At 34.1% G+C, this 21,401-nt stretch overlaps 1 protein-coding gene across 9 annotated transcripts in view; it reads right to left on the bottom strand.

Moving 5' to 3' along the window:
- LOC148949830 (uncharacterized) overlaps window positions 1-8,628 on the bottom strand; it is a 120,304-nt gene extending 111,676 nt beyond the window's left edge. For 7 of the 9 annotated variants that reach the window (XM_089093793.1, XM_089093789.1, XM_089093794.1 and 4 more), the window contains exon 1: window positions 8,478-8,592. In XM_089093793.1, the coding sequence (XP_088949919.1) occupies window positions 8,478-8,536 (59 nt within the window). In that variant the 5' untranslated portion in view covers window positions 8,537-8,592. Of the gene's footprint in view, window positions 1-8,477 lie in introns of all 9 variants that reach the window. The other 2 variants (XM_089093791.1, XM_089093790.1) reach the window with 2 other exon arrangements.
- Window positions 8,629-21,401: the final 12,773 nt, after the last annotated feature.

Here is a 21,401-nt window from a genome sequence, read left to right as displayed (position 1 = left end):
CCTGAGCTCTCCTTCCATTAGGTAGGAGTTATCATCTTTCGATACTTTTATCTCCCTCTTTAAATTTTAAGTATTCTTTCTCAATAACTTATGGCAGTTATTACCCCCTTCAAAATTCTGTTCTTTTTACTTTTGGTATGCGGCTGAATGCTGAAAATTGGTCTTATATTTACAGTTAAAAAAATCTTGATGAGAAAATGGCTATGTTCCACAAAAAGCTAATTGACAGATATAAAATTTGTTTCCCAGGAAAAAAATTTAAAAAGTGCTCCAGTGATAAACCCTTTATTAACCAAACTATAAAAACACTAATTAGAACCAAATTGAAGCTTTTCAGAAATGGTAAACAAGATGAAGCGAATAAACTAAGAAAATCCATTAAAAGAGAAGTTCCCAAATTGGCACAATTGTACTACAAAAATAAAGTCGAAGTATTGTTCACTAATAAACCAAAAAACTGGTATTCTGAGGTTAAAAAGCTATGTGGCAGAACGTTTGAACAGCTTAACTTCAATCTACCCGAGTCCCCTGATATTACTGCCAATAATCTCAATAAATTTCTCGCTTCCATTGTCCAGAGCCTTCCACCACTGTCCTACCAATTACCATCAGTAGCCCTTTCCCCTTCTTTACCCACTGTTTCCCCGTCTGAGATAGAAAGAAGAATTCAAAACTAAGAAAGTCAAGTATTTGTCCTTTGGATCTCCTATTTCCTCTTATTAGTGCCTTTGGTGATTTCTTGTCTAAGCCCTTGTCTTTCCTATTTAACAAAATTACCGAGCCTGGGCAAATTCCTACAATTTGGAAACAGGGTTTCATAACCCCTTTGAAAAAGAAAAATGGAAAGCCGGGTTTTGAAGGCACTCAGCCTATAACTCTTACTCCTATTTTCTCAAAACTTTATGAAGGATTACTTGCAGATTGGCTAAAGGAAAAAATCCTACCTCTTACTGACTTGAAACAATTTGGGAACCAAAATCCACCTCTACTTCCCATTACCTCGTTTCTCTTATTGATCACATCGGGAAAACCCTTGAAAAGCCTAATTCCTGGCTAAATGTAATTTCTATTAACCATCAGAAACATTTAACCTTCTTAATCACAGTATTTTAAATGAGAAACTTGTTAACAAGTTCAATATTGATCCTTTACTGGTGAAATTAGTTGCCTCCTTCTTAACAAATAGATTACAAGGTGTCAAATACCAAAACCATTATTCAAATCCTCTACCTGTCCACAATAGCATACCCCAAGGTACTCTCCTTTTTTCAGTAATGATCAACAGCCTCGCAAAGGAATTTCCTGACCAATGGAAATTTGTTGATGACCTAACGGTTGTCGAAACTTGCTTCAGAAATTTAATAAGTGACCCTATGAGTATCCTCAATGAAATTGGACACGAGGCCTTAGACTTAGACATGACAGTAAACGCCTCTAACTCCATGAAAATGCCCATTTGTTTCCTCAAATCCTCGCCCTGTTTTCTTAATCATATCCCTCCTGAAATTCCTGTGTCCTCAATTAAACTACTTGGCATCACAATTTCTTCAAATTTAAAGTAGGATATCCACATTAAAGACATCAGCCATAGAGCTAATGTGTTTATCACCCTCCTTAAGCTCCTAAATAAATTCAGCGTCCCCCCTTCCCACTCCTTACGAATTTACACGTCTGTTGTCAGCCCGCATCTAGAATAGGCTTGTCCAGTTTGGCACCCTGGTATCTTTCGCGAAGAATCGGAAAAAAAACGAATCAATTCAAAAAAAGGCCTTACGAATAATTTTCAAAGAAGAAAAGGTGCCATACTCTCTGCTTCTAAAAATAGCTAGTCTGAAAACCCTGGAGCAAAGGAGGGTTTCGTTGTGCCTCCGTTTTGCAAAAAATGCCATAACAAACACTCGGACGGCAAGTATTTTCCCCAAACGTCACTCCCCATCCAGATTACGGCCGCCTTGAGCTGTTTCTGAGCCCATCCCTGTTTTGTCCCCCATTCGCTGCGTTACTTCCTGATACAAAAGAACTTTTATCCCCTTCATTACAGAAAAAATAAATAAAATGTCTCAATAGTTTCTTCCCCCCTCTTTTTTGTTTGTTAGCTGATGGTACTGCGCCGGTTCTTGCACTCATTTGCTTGCCCCCTCCCCTTTTTTTGACCAGTTTTTATTGTTTTTTAACTCTTTTATTGATTTACTGTAGTTGAATTATTGACATTTTCTTAGTATCCCTTTTAATTTAAATGCATTTATGTCTTGCTCTAAGTTTAGTTTGACCAGTTTTTAATGCATTTATGTCTCGCTCTAAGTTTAGTTTGACCAGTTTTTATCTTTTAATTTTTTAATTGACTTTTTACAGTTTTAATTATTGACTTTTAAATGATTGTTCATTATGGTTTTCATTTATTTTGTTGTTGTTCTTTGCATTTTTAGTGCAACCATTTATATTATCGACTCTAAAGTCCGAATTCGGCCCTTTGGGGCTTGTGATAGCGATTTTTTTGAAATAAATATCTTTTCTCATACCCTGGGGGCATATAAGAACAATGTTGGCACAATGTATTATTTATTTATTTTTTCCTTCAGACTAGGGCACTTTGTATCAAAGAAGTTACTGTAGAAACTTCAAAAAGGGCTCATTCGAATGGAAATTGGAGTGGCTTCTGACCTTCTTAGGAGTCAAAAGTGTTTGGAAGGCAACTAACACCCCTTCCACACCAACCATTTCCCCAAACACATCCAATTAAAACTTTGAGATGGCCATTTTGTTCAGCAGAGTTGATTTTCAGATAGAAATTATGTTTTTGAGGAGGAATCTCTCCCACAGCCCTCAGGGCAAGATTTTAAGTTATACCCTGGGGGCATATAAGAACAATGTTGGCAATATATATTATTTATTATTTTTTTCCTTCGGACCAGGGCACTTTGTATCAAAGAAGTTGTTGTAGAAACTTCGAAAAGGGCTTATTCAATTGGAAATTGGAGGGGCTTGTGCCCTTCTTAAGTCAAAAGTGATTGGAAGGCAACTGACAACCCTTCCACACCCACCATTTCCCAAAACACATCCAATCAAAATTTTGAGATAGCCATTTTGTTCAGCGTAGTTGATTTGAAGATAGAAATTATATTTGAGGAGGAAACTCCCCCGACTGCCCTCAGGGCAAGGGTTGTATGTTATGCCCTGGGGGCATGTAAGATTTTTACAGAAAGCGTTATTGTAGAAACTTCAAAAAAGGCTCATTTGATTGGAAATTCAAAGAGCTAGTGCCCTTTTTAATAGTCAAAAGTGATTGGAGGGCCACTAACCCCCGCCCCCCACCTTTTCCCAAAACACATCCAATCAAAATTTCGAGATTTTGTTCACTATAGTTGAAAGTCCTGGAAATTAGGTCTTTGAGGATGACAGCCCGCTTACAGCCCTCAGGGCGAGGGTTTTAAGTTATGCCCTGGGGGCATATAAGGTTTTTATAGAAAACATTGTTGTAGAAACTTCAAAAAGTGCTCATTCGATTGGGAATTGAAAGGACTAGTGCCCTTTTTAATAGTCGAAAGTGATTGAAAGGCAACAAACACCCCTTCAAAGCGCACCATTTCCCCAAACAAATCCAATCAAAATTTTGAGACAGCCTTTTTGTTTCATGCAGTTGAAAGTTCTGGAAATTATACCTATGGCAGGACACTCCCCTCACCGTCATCAGGCCAAGGGTTATAAGTTAAGCCCTGGGGGCATATAAAGTTTTTATTGAAATGTTTGTCATAGAAATTTCAAAAAAGGCTCATTTGATAGGAAATTGAAAGGGCTACTGCCCTTTTTAATAGTCGAAAGTGAATGGAGAGTAATTAACCCCCCTCTCAAGCCCAGCATTTTCCCAAACACATTAAATCAAAGTTTAGAGATAGCCATTTTGTTCAACATAGTTGAGAGTTCTGGAAATTATGTATTTGAGGATGACAAACCCCACAGAGCCCCCCGGGCAAAGGTTGTAAGTTATGCCCTGGGGGCAGATAAGGTTGTTATGGATAGCGTTGTTGTAAAAACTTCAAAATGGGCTCATTCAATTGGAGGGCTAGTGCCCTTTCAAATTTTAAAATAAAATGAAACAAAAAGATTTAAAATATTATTTACTTTTTCCCTAAAAAGACTATGTCAATATAAAACAAACAGAAATCAATTAAAAAAACTTTTTCCATAAAATAAGCTATTCAAAGAAAAGTAAAGAACTCCATTAAGCCAAAAATGAGCAAAAATAAAATCAAATAATCTACCAAGCATGAAACTACCACAAATCAGCATCAATAAATAAATGAAACCCAAACAAACAGAAATTACAACAAACAACCAATTCAAACTCAACACAGGCAGAAATTAGCATGAGTTGGGCTCAAAATCCCTTTGCCTTCCCAAGGCCAGAACATAATTTGCACTTTAGTGAAAAAAATACAAATGAATGTGCATTGTCAGTTTAATATTATTATTATTTATTTATTGCCCATCAAAAAAAGGTACAAAAGATGGAGTATTAGTAAAAAAGAAAAACAAAAAAACACACACACAAAAAAAAAGCACATCAAACAAATTACAAAGACAAGAAACAAAACCTCAATTATAAACTGCACTGCAGGTATGTAAGAAATTTTACTTTTTAAACATTTTAAACTACAAGTACTGAACAAACATAAGCAATATGAGCATCATTGCATCAAGCTGCAATCGGTAAAAAATTAAACCCAAATAACCATCAGTGAATAAAAAAAACAACAACAAAATACAGATAAGAGATGGTAAAAAGATTAAATATAACAAGATAATAAATATGACAAGAGATGGCAAACAAAATTAAATGGACACCAATTCACTGCTGTAGCAAATGGTACCAAGAGTGGGAAGAAGCTTTCTTGTTGTATTGTTTAACTTGTTCATATACTGATATATATATACTGATATTTAGTACAATAATTAAAATGTTAATATTATTTGATTTATTACAGTTATAAAAGTAAGAACATTTATGTTTTTTTCAGTAAAGTGCAAATTGTGTTCTGGCCTTGGGAAGACATAGTGGTTTTGAGCCCAACTCATCTTAATTTCTGCTGGTTTTGAGCTTCACTCGGTTATTTATTGTAATTTCTGTTCGTTTTGGGTTTGATTTATTTATCGTTGCTGATTTGCGGTAGTTTTACGCTTGGTAGATTATTTGATTTGATTTTTCTTATTTTTGGTTCAATGAAGTTCTTTACTTTTCTTTTAAAAAGTTATTTTGTGGAAAGTTTTTTTTAATTAATATTTAAGAAAGGTACATAGGACCTTCCTGAAAATTATTGACCTATTAGCATGACATCAGTGATTATTAATGTTCATGAAAAAATAATCAATTCTGCAGTTATTAGACATCTTTAAGCAAATAATACCTTGCACAGCCCAAGGCATGGCTTTTTTTCTGAAAGATCCGAAAAAAATATATATATATATATATATAAAAGATATATATATATATATATATATATATATATATATATATATATATATATATATATACATACATATATATATATATACATACATATATATATATACATACATATATATATATACATACATATATATATATATATATATATATATATATATATATATATATATATATATATATATATAGATATATAGATATATAGATATATAGATATATATATAGATATATAGATATAGATATATAGTATATATATATATATATATATATATATATATATATATATATATATATATATATATATATATATATATATATATATATATATATATATATATATATATATATATATATATATATATATATATATATATATATATATATATATATATATATATATATATATATATATATAGATATATACATATAGATATATATATATATATATATATATATATATATATATATATATATATATATATATATATATATATATATATATATATATATATATATATATATATATATATATATATATATATATATATATATATATATATATATATTAAAGTTGCCTCCTCAAAAAGAACCAAAGGTGTAGGATTTTCAAAGATATGCAGGGCCTAGGCAGAATCAAAGTTGTCATTTTTATTTTCGAATCTCAGGGACTATTCTATTGAGATTTTGTGTTCATGCAAATGTTCACCAAGTTGTTGATGGGTTCTACCTGTGTAAAATTTCCCACATGAACACGGGACTCTGTAGACACTACCATGGGCGCCCATAAGGGTGGGGGTAAGGGGGGGGGGGGCACCTGTCCCCCTGGCTGAATGACGGTGCTATATATTTTTATTAATTTAAAAAACTTTCCACAGATTACGTTTTCAAAGAAAAGTAAAGAGCTCTATCAAGCCAAACATGGGCAGAAATAAAGTCAAATAATCTTCCAAGCGTAAAACTATCACAAATCACTATCAACAATTAAAGGAAACTCAAAATGAACAGAAATTATAATAAATAGCCGAATCAAACTCAAAACGAGCAAAAGTTAACATTACCAGGGCTGACAACTCCCATGCCTTCTCAAGACCAGAACATAACTTAGGCTTTACTGAAAAAAAATTACCATGGATTGTCAGTTTAATTTACCTATACTGATATTTATTCCTTAAAATAAAAAATGGGTAAAAAAAGTGAGGAAATTTTTTTTTACTTATTTAAGTAAAAAAAGGTGAAAACATTTAAACATAATTTGTTTTCAGTAAAGCGCAAAGTGCAATTATGTTCTGGTCTTGAGAAGGCATGGGGGTTATTAGCCCTACTAATATTAATTTTTGCTAATTTCGAGTTTGACTTGGCTATTTATTCTAATTTCTGTTCATTTTGAGTTTCATTTATTTATTGATAGTGATTTGTAGTAGTTTTACGCTTGGATGACTACTCTACTTTATGCCCGGTCATTTTGGGCTTCTGAAGCTATTTACTTTTCTATGAAAAGCTTGTTCTGTGGAAGAAGATTTTTTTTAGATGAATTTTTTTCATTTTTTATTGACAAAGTCATTTTCATGAAAAAAAAAAAATTTATATCTTTTCTTGTTTTTTTATATACGAATCCATATTTTTGCATAATTGTGGGGGTTTGACATGCTCAATATTCCTAAAGACATAGTTGCTGGACCATTCTACTACTCTGAACAAAATAGATGTCTCAAAATTTTGACTAGATGTGTTTGGGAAATAAATTGGCTTGAGAGACGGGCTGATTTCCCTTTAATCTCTTTTTACTCTTAGAAAGGACCCTAGAACTTCTAATTTTGAATCAAATTAGCCCCTTTAAATGTTTCAATGGTATTTCTAGATATTATAGAGTGGTGCTGCCTATGATATTGCTTATATGCCTTTTCGAAAACATGCATGTATACAGTTTTTTTGTTCAATTGGAAATGCTTCCTAGAAGTTTCACCTTAATACTCTAAGTGTCATTAGTTACAGTAACTGTAGTTGTAGTACTTAAAGTATACACATAGTGCTTTCTGGCTAGTTCAAAATCCCCCACAACTTACTCATAAAGATCTAACTTAATAATATAAATTGTTCTTGGGATATTGCTTTGTCACCTTTTTGAAAGTTCACATGTTAATAGTTTGTTTTTATTTTGTTCAACGTCCACCTAAATATTTCTTATATTTGATTACTGAAGATATTGTTATATTCTCTTTGGACTATTGGCTACAAAATGGCTGTCTCACAATTTCAATCGAATGTTTTTGGGGAAAAGAGGATATCATGGAGAGGGGGGGGGGGCTATTTTCGCTCCAGTACGCTTGACTCTTAAAATGAAACTAGAAGTATGCATTTCTAATCAAATCAGCCTCCTCTAGTTCACAAGACCACCTCTTCATAAAATCCTTACATCCCCGGGCCTATTGAGTTAGGAATAAAGTGAATAGCCTACACATTTGATGCCTTTTTTATGCTGATTACGAATATAATAGCCTAAGCATTTCTATCAGAAATGAATTTCAGCCCCCCCCCCCCATATAAAGGCTATCGGCCTACTTAACCTAACCTAACCCTGAATTGGCATATATGGGGGGGGGGGCTGTAATTCATTTCCGATAGAAATGCTTATTATATTCGTAATCAGCATAAAAAAGGCATTGAATGGTGTATTCACTTTATTCTTAAGTCAATAATGATTTGGTAGATATTGACCAAAAAATGATTATTCTTTTAAGGATCATAATAACCACTGATGTCATGCTAATAGGTCAATAACTTTCAGGAAGGTCCTATCTACCTTTTTTAAGTATTGGAATGATATGGGCAGTTTTTCTCTTCAGAGGTAGTCTAGAAAGATTCAGTGATATGTGGAATAGCAAGGAAAGGGGTTGGCACAAGAGTATATGACATTCATGAAGGATAAAAGGATGAATACAGTCTCGACAAGTAGATTAGGTATTTGTTTAGCCTTATGTCATCTGCTAAGGAGACATGTTAAGAAAACAATTCTTACTTCAAAATATGTATAATGATCCTAGATCTTATATTACCAAACGGGAGAACCTTTATCATCAAGTATTTCCTCTAAAAATCCTTCTTTTTCCAGCTTAAGAGAATAAGTTTCCAAAAATCACCACGTTTTAGAATCAATGCTCAGGTCTTTTTAAATTGCCGCCTAATAAGTTCTTTTATAGATAGCGTTCAAGCCGGTCTTTTGCGTTCATATTTTGATATTCTCCCTTCACCACTGTGCTTTAAAAAAAAAAGTATTAAAAAGACCGGCATGAACGCTATCTATAAAAGAAATTATTAGGCGGCAATTTATAGCGGCAATTTAAAAAGACTTAAGCATTGAATTCTCAACTATGGTGATTTTTGTAAACTTTTTCTCTTAAGCTGGAAAAAGAAGGATTTTTAGAGGAAAGACTTGATGATAAAGGTTCTCCCGTTGGATAATATAAGAACTAGGATCATTATACATATTTTAAAGTAAGAATTGTTTTCTTAACATGTCTCCTTAGAAGATGACATAAGGCTAAACAAATACCGTAGATTATTTCATTTTCTAGGTCCATAAATTCCTTAAGAACTATTGTATCAGTAATCAGAATTGGTTCCATTGTGGTGTATACACAAACTGAATTGAATAATGTTGATTTAAGAGTTCTTGCAAATTATGAAAGCATATTGTTGAACATTTATAGAGATTCTTATCTAGCTAGGCATATTTATAAATTGAAATGGAATGTTTAAGTTTTGAAAGACAAATACATGCATTCAGTTGCTTTTTACTTTCTAATTATAGAGTACTCTCTTAATTTTCACCTTTAATGCCTATAATGCCTGTGATTTGGAATTTTGTTTATATGTTTCAATTTTTTTCAGTGAGTTTGCTATTCAAGGACTTAGTCACTATTTCTGAAATGGAGCAAAAAGAATTTTGTTTGAAGTGGAACAACTACATGGATGTATTTCATAGTGCTTTTTTATCTCTATTAAGCAATGAACATTTCACAGATGTCACTCTATCATGTGACAGTCAAAGCATCAAATGTCACAGACTTGTTCTCTCATCTTGTAGTTCCTACTTTGAAACACTGATTCCAGGGATTTCACACCCTCATCCTATTATTATTCTAAAGGATGTGAAATTTTATGATCTGCTAGCTTTGGTGAAGTTTATGTATACTGGTGAAGTGACTGTTCCACAAGCTCATTAATAAAAGTGGCTGAAATACCAAAAGTAAAAGGTCTTGCTTATCCTGATGAGACAGTTAACCAGATACAGAAACCTAGCTATGTCTCTCAAATGACTCAGGTGACTCAACTTGCTGCAAATACAAGTGGAGTTGATAAAGCCTCTGAAAAGAACTTTTTGGCTGAGGATTCTTCCAGTAATGTAGAACCTCCTGTAGCAGATTTGAATTGAATTCAGAGAGAGAACAGTTTACTTTTTATGCTCTATTATTTGACACGATATTACCATAGAAAATGAGTGGTATGTTTACACTATTGGAGCTTGATGGTGGTGTAGGTAGCAGCAATGATACAAAAGCGAGAGTACCAAAGGTGGTAGTGGAAATAAGACGAGGATAGACTAAGCCTTGAATGGGACGATATGTATGCAACATATGTGATATCATTGAGCAAATTTAAATTGGAGGAGCAATTATACTTTGCAGCGAAACTAAATATAGTGCATATAAATAAACTTCAAGATACTTTAGATGCACTAGTGAAATATATCGATGAGAATAAATTTTATCAGTGATTATTATTATTGTTTTAATTATATTTAATACAATTGTTTCTAAATTGAAAATATTTTTTTTATATAGTAGGTTAAAGTATATTTTTAAAGTAGAAAACGAATTTTGGTTAGTCTGAAATTGGTTGTGAGAGTGTTAGGACTCTAAAAAATGGATAGATTTGAGAAAGAGAAAATTAATGGGAATCTTGTGTTTATGGAAAACGTTTGACTCTAGATGATGATTTTCTGGAGTTATCTCTTCAAAGGAAGATATTTTCTCAGGGAATGCTTGTCGATATAATGAAAACTGATTCTCCACCATTAGACTATTGCATGCAGCTTTTACGTTGTGGTCCAAAGGTATTTACACAATTTATTGACATATTAATCACGACAAGACCACAATGATATTTTCCAAAATCCACAAAATCCCCAATGATATTGTGGATTTGCTTTTAAACACACTAGCTTAGAAATTTAAGACTATTTTTTTTTCACGAAAAAGATATTGTTCAAAGAGGATTTACTCCTCTCTCTCCTTCCATCTCAATTTGTTGATCGTAGCTCAGTTTTATTTTGACGGTGAGAGTGTCAACACATGAAAAAAATGTTCTATACATGTCCACTATGCATGTATACACTGGGCAGCTGGTCATCATGTGAGAATTGTACAATGATTGACGAATATGACGAGAAGTGCAGATTAAGCAACCCGTGTAAATTGCAAAGAGGATATGCCGCATAAATTATAGAATTTAATTTCTGTCCTGATTAGATGGGTGACTCTCACCCTAGAGGGCATCTATGCTCTAATCGTCACTATGATAAATGTAATCAGTTGGAGAATACATATCCAGGTATGATTGGAAAGAATCCTAAACGTGATTTTAGTTTATTGCTAAGAGACTGGTATCGTCATGGCTTTAAATTGTTTTGGGAGAGGGAACCAGGTCTACGATTCAGTTTTTGGAATAACAAAAGAATTTAGTTTCTACGTGATCGTTGTGAAGACAATGACTACTATGATTATAAGCCTACTCATTTTTATTTGGCTGTTACAGAATGTGATTCACCACTTGAGGACACTGTATGTGACATTGCTTCAAATAGGCAAATTGAAACACGCGAATTTTACAAAATAAATGAAAATGGTATCATTGATTATACAAAGAGCTATGATAAGAGTGAAGTTACATCACACTGTTTGAAATGTGACCCTGACATTGCAGCAAGTGAAGATCAGTATACGGTTACTTAATATAATCTTACTAATATAGTTATTCTTAACAAAAACCTATACGTAGTAGAAAAAGAAATTACACGAGCATAAACGTCGTTTTTTTATAATGTATATACATTATTTTTTATTAATAAACAAATTTACAAACATTTTTAGAACATTTTATTCGCAAGGCACTAAAAACAATGTTAAACACGTTTGAAAGTATATTTTCAACTAGAAAGTCGTTCAATCAAAGAAACTCAACATAAAAGCTAGGAAACTGCTCGTAAGTATAGCCATGACATCTGAAAATGAAATATAGTAGCGTATGAAAGCCGTAGGTCTTAGTCGTTAAATTCTGCACTCTTCTCCGATTTTGAATAATAGTTTTCCCACTGCTCTGAATAAAATTGTGTTTGTGTGGAGTATAGAATCTATATGATTGGCCAAGAGGATCAAAAAATTCGATATTCCTCGCTATTTAAAAGATGCATAGCCAGTGACCTGTCTTCAAACTCGATAGACTGATATTAACAATGATTAGGATATAGCCAGCATTTAAATCTTTTTTAATGAAGTCCGATTGTATGTAATAGAAGTGGTGTTAGAACATATATAAGTCCAAATTAATTACACTGATTATTTAGTTTGTGTTCATGGTGCAAGGTCTAGTAGAACACTGCCATTGGTTGTGATTTCCCAAAAGGTTTCAAGTTGACTCAATGATACTTTCAGCCAAAGCATCGGCAAATGTGCAGTAAACGTACATTCCTCGTTCGTACTATGCTTTTATCTTGAGTGCCAGACAAGTTCAAAACAATTACACCCTGATTTTTTGATAACATTGAATCGGTTATTCCATTGTCAAATAGTCGTGAATCATGATCTAGGGATTGCACGGTCAACTCATACAGAGTTGTGTAGGATTTTGTATCAATTGATTGAGTGTACAGTTGAATTCCCTTCACTTTGCAGACAAGGCTAGATAGACAAAAAAAAAATTAAAATCATTGGGGGATGCAGTCTAGGATCCAACGGCACTAGCACTCTTCACAAATGTCGAAGCGAGTTTTCAGGGTATTACTTCATTGACAAATGATTAATCGGTATGATTACAAGAGCCTCTGACAACGTGACGTTGATGGGCGACTATATGGGGGACAAGAAGTTTGATGCTGTTACTATTGGCACTTAACTTTTCCCCTACCAATGCAAAAGAGCTCATAATCTGATGTTTTCGAACATGAAGATTTGCTGAAGTGATAATGACATTTGCATCAGGTGCTGCAGCAAGTGTTTTTCTCAAAATGAAATTCGATTGAGCTAGTTGTAATTCTATGTCAATCTTGACATTGGGAGGTAACCATTGGGATATATCTCATGATAATTTTCCAACTAAATGATACTCCTTGGTCACTGCAGCAGTTAACTCACCGTCAGTATCAACACCTGATCTATATTCATAGCCCAGTGCCTGTCCTTTCAACTCCTGATATACCTTTGGAGTCATCATGATAAATTGTATATAGCTTGCATAGTTTGATAAATTATGCTAGTGCTCACTAATGTTCCATTAATGAAGACATTAATTTGTTTGAACAAGTTGCGTAGGATACGGTTTTCATAGGACAGACCATTGGCAGCAACGGGAGTTGTATTGTCTGACTTTTTCTTCACCGCAATATTTAAATCAATAAATGTTGATGATAAATCAATGAAATAATCTTCATTGGAAAATATCTTAAATAGTATATTTTCAGACAGAGGTCGCTGAGGATGAAATTGTTCTAGGTAGCCATACTTGACACTGACAGCAACATTTTCAGAATTGAATAAATTCAATGAGGAGCTGATTGATGCATGCGATTTTTTGTGGGGGAGATAGTTCATCTTAAGAGAAGAAATCCTTCTTTGATCTAACAATCTCTTTCTTCTTCTTCTTTTTGGTCTTCTTCCTTTTATCCCCCAGATTCGTTGCTGATATCTTTTGCTTCCCAGCTGGGTAGATACTGATGAGTGAATGATGACCACGCACCCTGTTTAACCCCTTCCCATGTTGATGAAATTTTAACTGTTCGCTAACGGCTCATTCCAAAGATCCAATATTTTCTATAAGACTCGTTGACATTTTTACCCGACCTCCAGTCCTGTAGTGTTGAGGCAGCAAAATTTGATGCAGCAGGTACAAGATATTTTCTGGCAAGGGGTAGTGCAGATCGAAATAGCCTAGCAAACCAAATACCAAGACCATAGCCAGAAATTATGGTACGCCCGTTTTAATAGTCCAATCTATGACTTATGTGACGTGGACTCAAAGCACCAACATAACAGTAGATATCAGAGAAGACAAATGGAATTCTTCTATTGTTCATCTTAGACAGTGACGATTGGTCGAAAATGACATATAATCACAGCTAAACCTTTCGTTATTGCTAGAGGATCCCCTAATTCAATTCTTAGTGTTAACTGACAGAGTTCCAAATACGAAGTGTTTACAGGAACATACTGAAGATGCTTTATATTATAGTGATGAACATGTTCATGGGTTGTTTTTCGTTCAAGAACACTTAGCTTGGGGACATTTGAAATACCAACTCTCGATGTTTCCAGAGAGGACGCATAAAGAAATATACAAGAGTCCGAGGCAAAACCGGTTGGATAATCAGCAAAAATAACATGATCCATCCCGCTAACAGTTCCAGCGTTTTTGCCACTGATCATATTCTGTTTAAAGCCAAGAACATCTCTCAGATTATCATTGACATGAACCATTTCAGTGTCAACAGGTGAGCTAATGTAAATTCTATAATGTTCCATTGAATAATTAAAATGGAATGAACCATTCCTACGATATGAGATTTTTCTATTGATTGTACGACACAAATCAGTCATAGTACCATATTCTTTATATTTCAATGTGACTTGCGGATATTCACTAGATTTAAGTGCTTTAACCCATTCATACTCGACAAAGTGTGACCAGTCGAATGGAATAACTTTTATCTCATACACACGATCCTTTCTCAGGATATCATATGTATTTTTGAGAATACAATCGACAAGAGCAACTTCATACTTTCCGTCATCGAATTTGATAGTGGGGGAGAGTTTCGTCCAAAACTCACTTGTTTTGTTAAAATCATTGTAGAGAGGGTCGGAGACGTTGGAGATAAATGCTACATAAAAATTATTGGGCATTGTTAATTTCTTCAACACCGATCCAAGAATCAAAATCAGAGTTGTATCCTAGCCAACGAACAAGCAACTATTTCTTGCCTCTGTGAGTACGGCTCTTTAATATCTTTTCAGTTTGATAAAATTTCACTATTATTTTTAACTTTTTGCAGTTCATAGTCATAAAACCTGCCAAGAATCTCTTCAACCTTGGTGACTCGTAGCGAATAAAATATGGGTTTGGTGTCTAGGATTTTTGCCTCTTTAAAAAGTTCAGTGGACCACAAGTAAGTGCCTTTTCAAAAACATTAGTTGTTCTATTAATTCGAACAGTATCACCAACACTGAATTTTTTCTTCACAATCGTTGCATTGGAATATTGTTTCAGAAAAGTATCAAATGTATTATAATCAGAATGATGAACTTCGTTGGGGTTGAGTTGGACAATGATTGATGGGGTCGTTGATTATAAATAAACATGATTTTATCTAAATCATGAATAAAAACCGGTCTATTTTTCAATGTACAGTATCTTGAAATTAAAAGTCGAATAGTTCTTATCAATCGTTCGGCCAATGCAGCCTTTATAGGACTATGACTATCTACTGGGGAGGGGGTTCTCTTAAAAAAAGGGGGAGTTCTAGTTTATTCTACCTTGAGTTATATCTTTGCATATGAATACCTCATTTAATTATTTCTATGGGTAATTTTCAGTTAAACTCTTAGTTGACGGTTTGCGAGTAGCATGCCTGAGTGGAGGCGGAATTTTGCGCGTGGGGAGCTTAAATTAGCGGTTCATATGGGGAGCTTGTATTAATGGCCGTGCTGAGTCGTAATCTGATGGAAGAGTTTCAGGTTCTTTTGAGAGCGAGTGGAGCCACAAGGACTAGCTATCTTGAGAAATACTAACATAAAGAGAATAAAATAAGAAAGTAATGTATTTATTTTTACTCACATAGTTGATACAGATCTTGGTGGGAATATCAAGAGCACTTTGCGGTAACAGACACTAAAAGTTGTTCACTGAAGCAAAACAAATAACGTTCAATATAATTTGTTTTTAAATTCACATAAAGACTCACAATCAATTTCAAAAGACTATCATAAGACTCCTATAAGACTTCTAAAAGACTGTTGCAAAAACTCCATAAAAGACTGACTCCAACTTGCTCAATTCGAAAGTACTATACTCTGAGGTTTTAGCCGAAGGTTACATTCGGGCGTTACTAAAGAGCGCGTTATATTGATCCTATTGGTTCAAATTTTATGTCCTCTATTACTATTGGCCAGTGATGTACCAATCAGCTAGTCGATTTTAACTAACTTTTGATACGATTTATGACTCTTTAAAACTTCACTTTGGAATTTTTCTTAGCGGAATAAAGTTTTTACCTTATAATTAGTGCGAACTACATAGTTGTACATTGTATCTCAAGAAAATATTTTTTAAAGCTTTACCTTGTAATTACAGCGGAATATTTAGTTTTACTTTTGTATCTCGAGAAACTAATTTTTAAAGTTCTTACCTTGTAATTATAGCAGAATACATAGTTTTATTTCTTATCTCAAGTGACCACCTCTTGATCGTTTGGAACTTCAAACTCAAGATTTAGATTACATGGTTGGTTGCATGTCATGTGAAATTGGTCATTCTGAATATTTATTGCTGTTACCTTTTTTGTGGGAACGATTTTTTTCATAGTTACAATTGTGATACCATGTTTCGCTACTTTTTAAGTTTGATAATTAAGTATTACTTGAATTCTTTGGGTTTATATTCTGGGCAATTTTATTTTACTTGGAAAGTTTCGGGGTCTTGGAAATTGATTCCATTACTTATCATCCTTCCCATTCTTAACGATGTCCTCATCGTTGTGTTACCCTGCTCTTTCTACTCTTTCAAATTTTGATCTCGCTTCCTCCCCCTTTTTTTAAATTTTGACTTGGTACTTGTTGTTTGAATTAACTTAGCTTTGGTAAGATATATATTATTTCTTTTCATGTTCCCGATTGTTTATAAGACTACATGCATTAAAACAGCACTTTAAAGTCCACCACCTATACACTCTATTTGACGAAAGGGTCAAAGAGTTTCTATTGACTAATACATTTGGTTATATGATTATGTAATAATTATTACTCCCTCCACCTGATACTAAAATTCCTTCACCTGATATGCTAATAAGTCTACATGGTTCTAACTAATTAAATTCTGTCTTTGCGACTATTTTATCACTTAAAATGGTACATATTTGGTTTTTCTCTAGACTTGACTATACCTCCACCTGACGCTATAATGATACGATACGCAACTGGTTCTAACTGGCTCTACATGGTTCTAACTAATTGAGTTCTGCCTTTGCGACTATTTTATCACTTAAAATGGTACATTTTTGCTTTTTCTATAATCTTGACTATACTTCCACCTGACGCTATAATGATACGGTACGTAACTGGTTCTAACTGTTTCTACATGGTTCTAACTAATTGAGTTCTGCCTTTGCGACTATTTTATCACTTAAAATGGTACATATTTGCTTTATCTCTAAACTCGACTATACTTCCACCTGACGCTATAATGACACGATATGTAACTGACTTCAAGAGCACTAATATATATAAATTAAATGATTGCAAATAACAGGTTTCACAATATAATTTTTAAACTTGATGTCTGATTGCAAAATTGTGATAATGTAATTACACTTATTTTCATCTGATTAGGAAAGTTTCTCAGTATTCACTAAGGTTATAAGTTAGATACATAAGATTCACACTTACTTCATCATTCTACGTGTCTATAATACTCACATACGTTGTCACTTTATTTTGGGCTTCCGTTGAACTAATTATTGTGTCGGCTAATTGTTTTATGGTTTGTCTTCGTGGTGTTTCATCTTTTGGCACTTGTTGCTTGGGATAGGCGTTTACATTGTTCATAAGTACGACTACTTGCACAAAATTGTCCGTGCGTGGTTTTTCACGTCAAATACGAGGGATTGATGTTACCGAGTTGTTGAAATGTTTACTAGGTACATAACTCTTGGGGAATTGATTACATGAAATGGGTATCTTGATCGCTGGGTATCTCTTCTTGGGCACTTTTATCCGCGGGAAAAGCTAATACTCGTACAGTCTGTGTTTCCCGTAAATTGTTCACGTTCAGTTCTTCCTTTATTTGGACTTTGGGTTATGTTACGACATGTAAGGGTAACTATGGTTGGGTCAAAACTTTATCTCAGGTTCTATGTTCGACGCATTGTCTTTTATACATCATCATTGAGGGATTAATCATGGGGATTAAAACAATAATGACTGGTTGGTTCTCTTCTCTTAACACTTCATTTTGGGAAAAATTTAGCACGTACAGTTTATATTTCCCACAAAATTGATTATGTTTGGTTCTTCTTCTCATGGAGGATGGTTTGATTTTGCGACATCTAATAATGATTGGAATAGGTGCAAAACATAAACTTGGGATCTTGTTCCGATATATTGTCTCTGATTTGGCGCTTAAGATATATAATCTTCGAGGGATTGACTCCAGGGTTATTCTTGGGACCATTGTTTTCTGGATTCAGCTAAACGGTCAATAATCAGCCAAGAGTTTGGTTAAATAATGTCGGAAACAACAAGTCCCTTTATGAAGTGTATCTTCCCCGATGAAGTAATTGCTTTTATTCCATCATTTGAATCCTGCCAAACACTATATCAGTATTAGATTTTTTCTGGCCTTTCTATAAATATTGTATCATAATTTTTAATTATTTTAGTTAAGAGTGTCGTTTTGCCTGACATTGATGGACCACACAGAAACGATCTGAATGGTGTTTTAAATTGATATGTATTTCTGTTCGCTTCAATACCTCACCTACAGCTAACTGTAAACTATAGATGTCTAATGACTAAATAATTACCCTATTACTACTCCGTTCAAGAATAATAAGAAGAGGAACAAAACCAATAAAGAATCATATTTTCTTTTATTTTTAACGTAAAAGCAGCACTTTACAAATAATGCAATTAGAAAAAAGCACTTCATATTTAATAAATACACTTAATTGAGATTTTTTTATTTATAACAAAAACAACATTTATTTGAAATAGGCACTGGGAAAAACAACTTTTTTATTAAACAATAAATACACTTAAAATAATATCACAGTTCTTTTTGTTATTTTTTATTTACAAAGAATTACAACATTTATTTGAAACAGGCACTAGGAAAAAAAACTTATTAAACAATAAATACACTTAAAATAATATCATTTTTTGTTTTTATTTGCAAAAATTACAATACATTTAATAAACAACATTTTTAATTTGAAATGGGGTCTCCCACCCCCTCCGGTGTGGCCGCTGCGGCAGACGAAGGCCGAGGCGGAATGTGCGGGGGGCCCGCTGGGGTGGGCCGGGCCGGGCCGGGGACATTAAATTATGAAGAAATAACTTTGCCTTGGACAAGCACATTGAAAATTTATAAATTTTGAAAAAAAATATGTTTCCACAAAACCACCCCCCCCACCTTGTATTATGAATGAATTTAGTTTAATTTATCCAGACCGAGTCTTTTTCTGTACTCTATACATTCAACTCGATCTGAAATCATATAGTATCCGTGTGGAAGTACCTTCACACCATCCTCAAGTACATAAGTTTTGTCTGATATGGCAGACATGGCGGTTTTCTCAACTCTAACTGTGTAGTTTTTAAACTGTAAAGAGCGATTCGCCATGACTTTTGCCCTTGGGCCTGAACTACGTTCTACACAGTTTCTATAAACACTCATATTGAAATTATTTTTTACAAAGTGTGTAGGCACCCCCTTGCTAACTTCTTTGATATCCTTTTTGTGCGTTTTCACACAGTATACCTTCGGCCCAGGAAAAACACCACTTGATATCAGATCTCTTCCCGTTTCAGATTTTAGCATTAACAATTGATCATCGAGGCACACTTGTGCCTCAATAAAGAGGCGACCCACCACAATGTTAAGCGATTTCAGGTTCTAGAGGTCGCAGAGAGACGGTGGTGATTGCATTTTGTAGCCCAAGCTCAAACTAAGAAACGTGCAAAATTTCATTCTCCTCCGACTTTATCTTCATGGGGTAAACTGGGCCGGAAGTTTTGACCCTCCCACCACAGCCCCCTTTAACGTTGTCTGATTGGGCTGAAATTAAGAGGTTAAGATTTTCTAGGGTCTGGGAGCTTATCCTCGAAATTTCAGCTCAATCCGATCACTCCTTCCCTGTTTTACAAAAACCAGATATAGTCACTTAATGTTCATTTCTTTTTTTTTGTTAGCCACGCCTACAGGTCACAGTTGGCAACTGATCCGGGTGAATGAGGGCTCTATTTAGAATAGAGTCTAAATTTAAAAATTTAGATGATAAGCTTTTCTGGGGCCTGGGAGCTTATCCTCAAAATTTCAGCTCAATCTGATCACTCCTTCCCTGTTTTCCAAAAACCAAATATCAAGTTTTGTGGGGATTTGCTTGCGTCAAAAATAGATTCCACATACTAAAAATACAAATACAATTGTGTCTCTTTGGTACAGCGGTCGATACTCCTGAGTGTCAGGCGGAAGACCCGGGTTGAATTCGCCGTCAGAGGAAATTTTTTATATACTGAATTTAAAGTTTAAAAAAGAAACTCAGTTTCTTTTTTAAATTATTTGAAAAAACTACATTTTCAAAAGAGTTAAAGAGTCTGAGTTACAAGGTCGACCCTTAAAACACCCTGTCGAGAAAGAAAAGAATAATACACAATCATCTAACAGTTAGTCAAGCAATAATAAGTAATAAACTGTACAAAAACGTGCAGAAATTATTTGAAAAAAACTACGTTTTCTAAAGAGTTAAAGAGGCTGAGTCACAAGTTCGAACCTTAAAACGTACAGGGATTAGAAGGTACAGTTGGGGGGCTGCCGCCCCCCGAACCCCCCGCTTTCGCAGCCTTTAAATAAAAAAAAAATTTTAACTGAAAGTAAGGAGCGACATTAAAACTTAAAACGAACAGAAATTATTCCGTATATGAAAGGGGCTGTGCCCTCCTCAACGCCTCGCTCTTTACGCTAAAGTTTTTATTGTTTAAGAAAAAGAGTTGTGAGAAAGTCAAACTTTAGCGTAAAGAGCGAGGCGTTGAGGAGGGCACAGCCCCTTTCATATACGGAATAATTTCTGTTCGTTTTAAGTTTTAATCGCTTCCCGTTTCCCGTTTCAGATTCAGATCGCTTCCCGTTTCAGATTTTAGCATTAACAATTGATTTGATTTGGGGCCTAGCGTTTCACTAGCTCTGGATGAAGGGATTCATTCCAGGGGGTGTAGTCCATGCGAGAGCTAATGTACTCTCCATTTTGAAATTATTCAACAAATTGTCAGTTTTAACTTTTAACAGGAGTGAATCAGTGTCTCCATAGTACACTTGAACTTGTCCCTCAATCGGCCATTGCACCTTGCATACATTGTAATAAAATGACAACATGAATTTTTTTGAAATATCCGTTGTTGCACTCCCGCCTGCAAAATTTTATTTAAAATAATGTTTCTTTTCTTGCGATGTAGGAGCACCATATAAGAGTTTATGGTTGTGAAATATGTAAAGCTCGGGTCAGCGATGATTCGAGAATAATATTTTGTATTGGTTACAACGTCACAGCGACTTTTGTTTCGAAAGCTTTTGCACATTTTACCGAAGGCTCAATTTAAAATGAGTTTATAGATTTCTTTTTCAACCTTCTTTTTCGCCTATGAACGTTTACTGACAAAGGTGTCAATAAACGTTTTCATTT

The sequence above is a fragment of the Artemia sp. Qi Xiang Cuo genome, chromosome 8, assembly GCF_049724085.1.
Source record: "Artemia sp. Qi Xiang Cuo chromosome 8, ASM4972408v1, whole genome shotgun sequence".
Lineage (NCBI taxonomy): Eukaryota > Metazoa > Arthropoda > Branchiopoda > Anostraca > Artemiidae > Artemia > Artemia sp. Qi Xiang Cuo.
The sequence above is the reverse complement of the archived record's forward strand: the minus strand, read 5'-3'. Positions and strand labels throughout refer to the sequence as shown.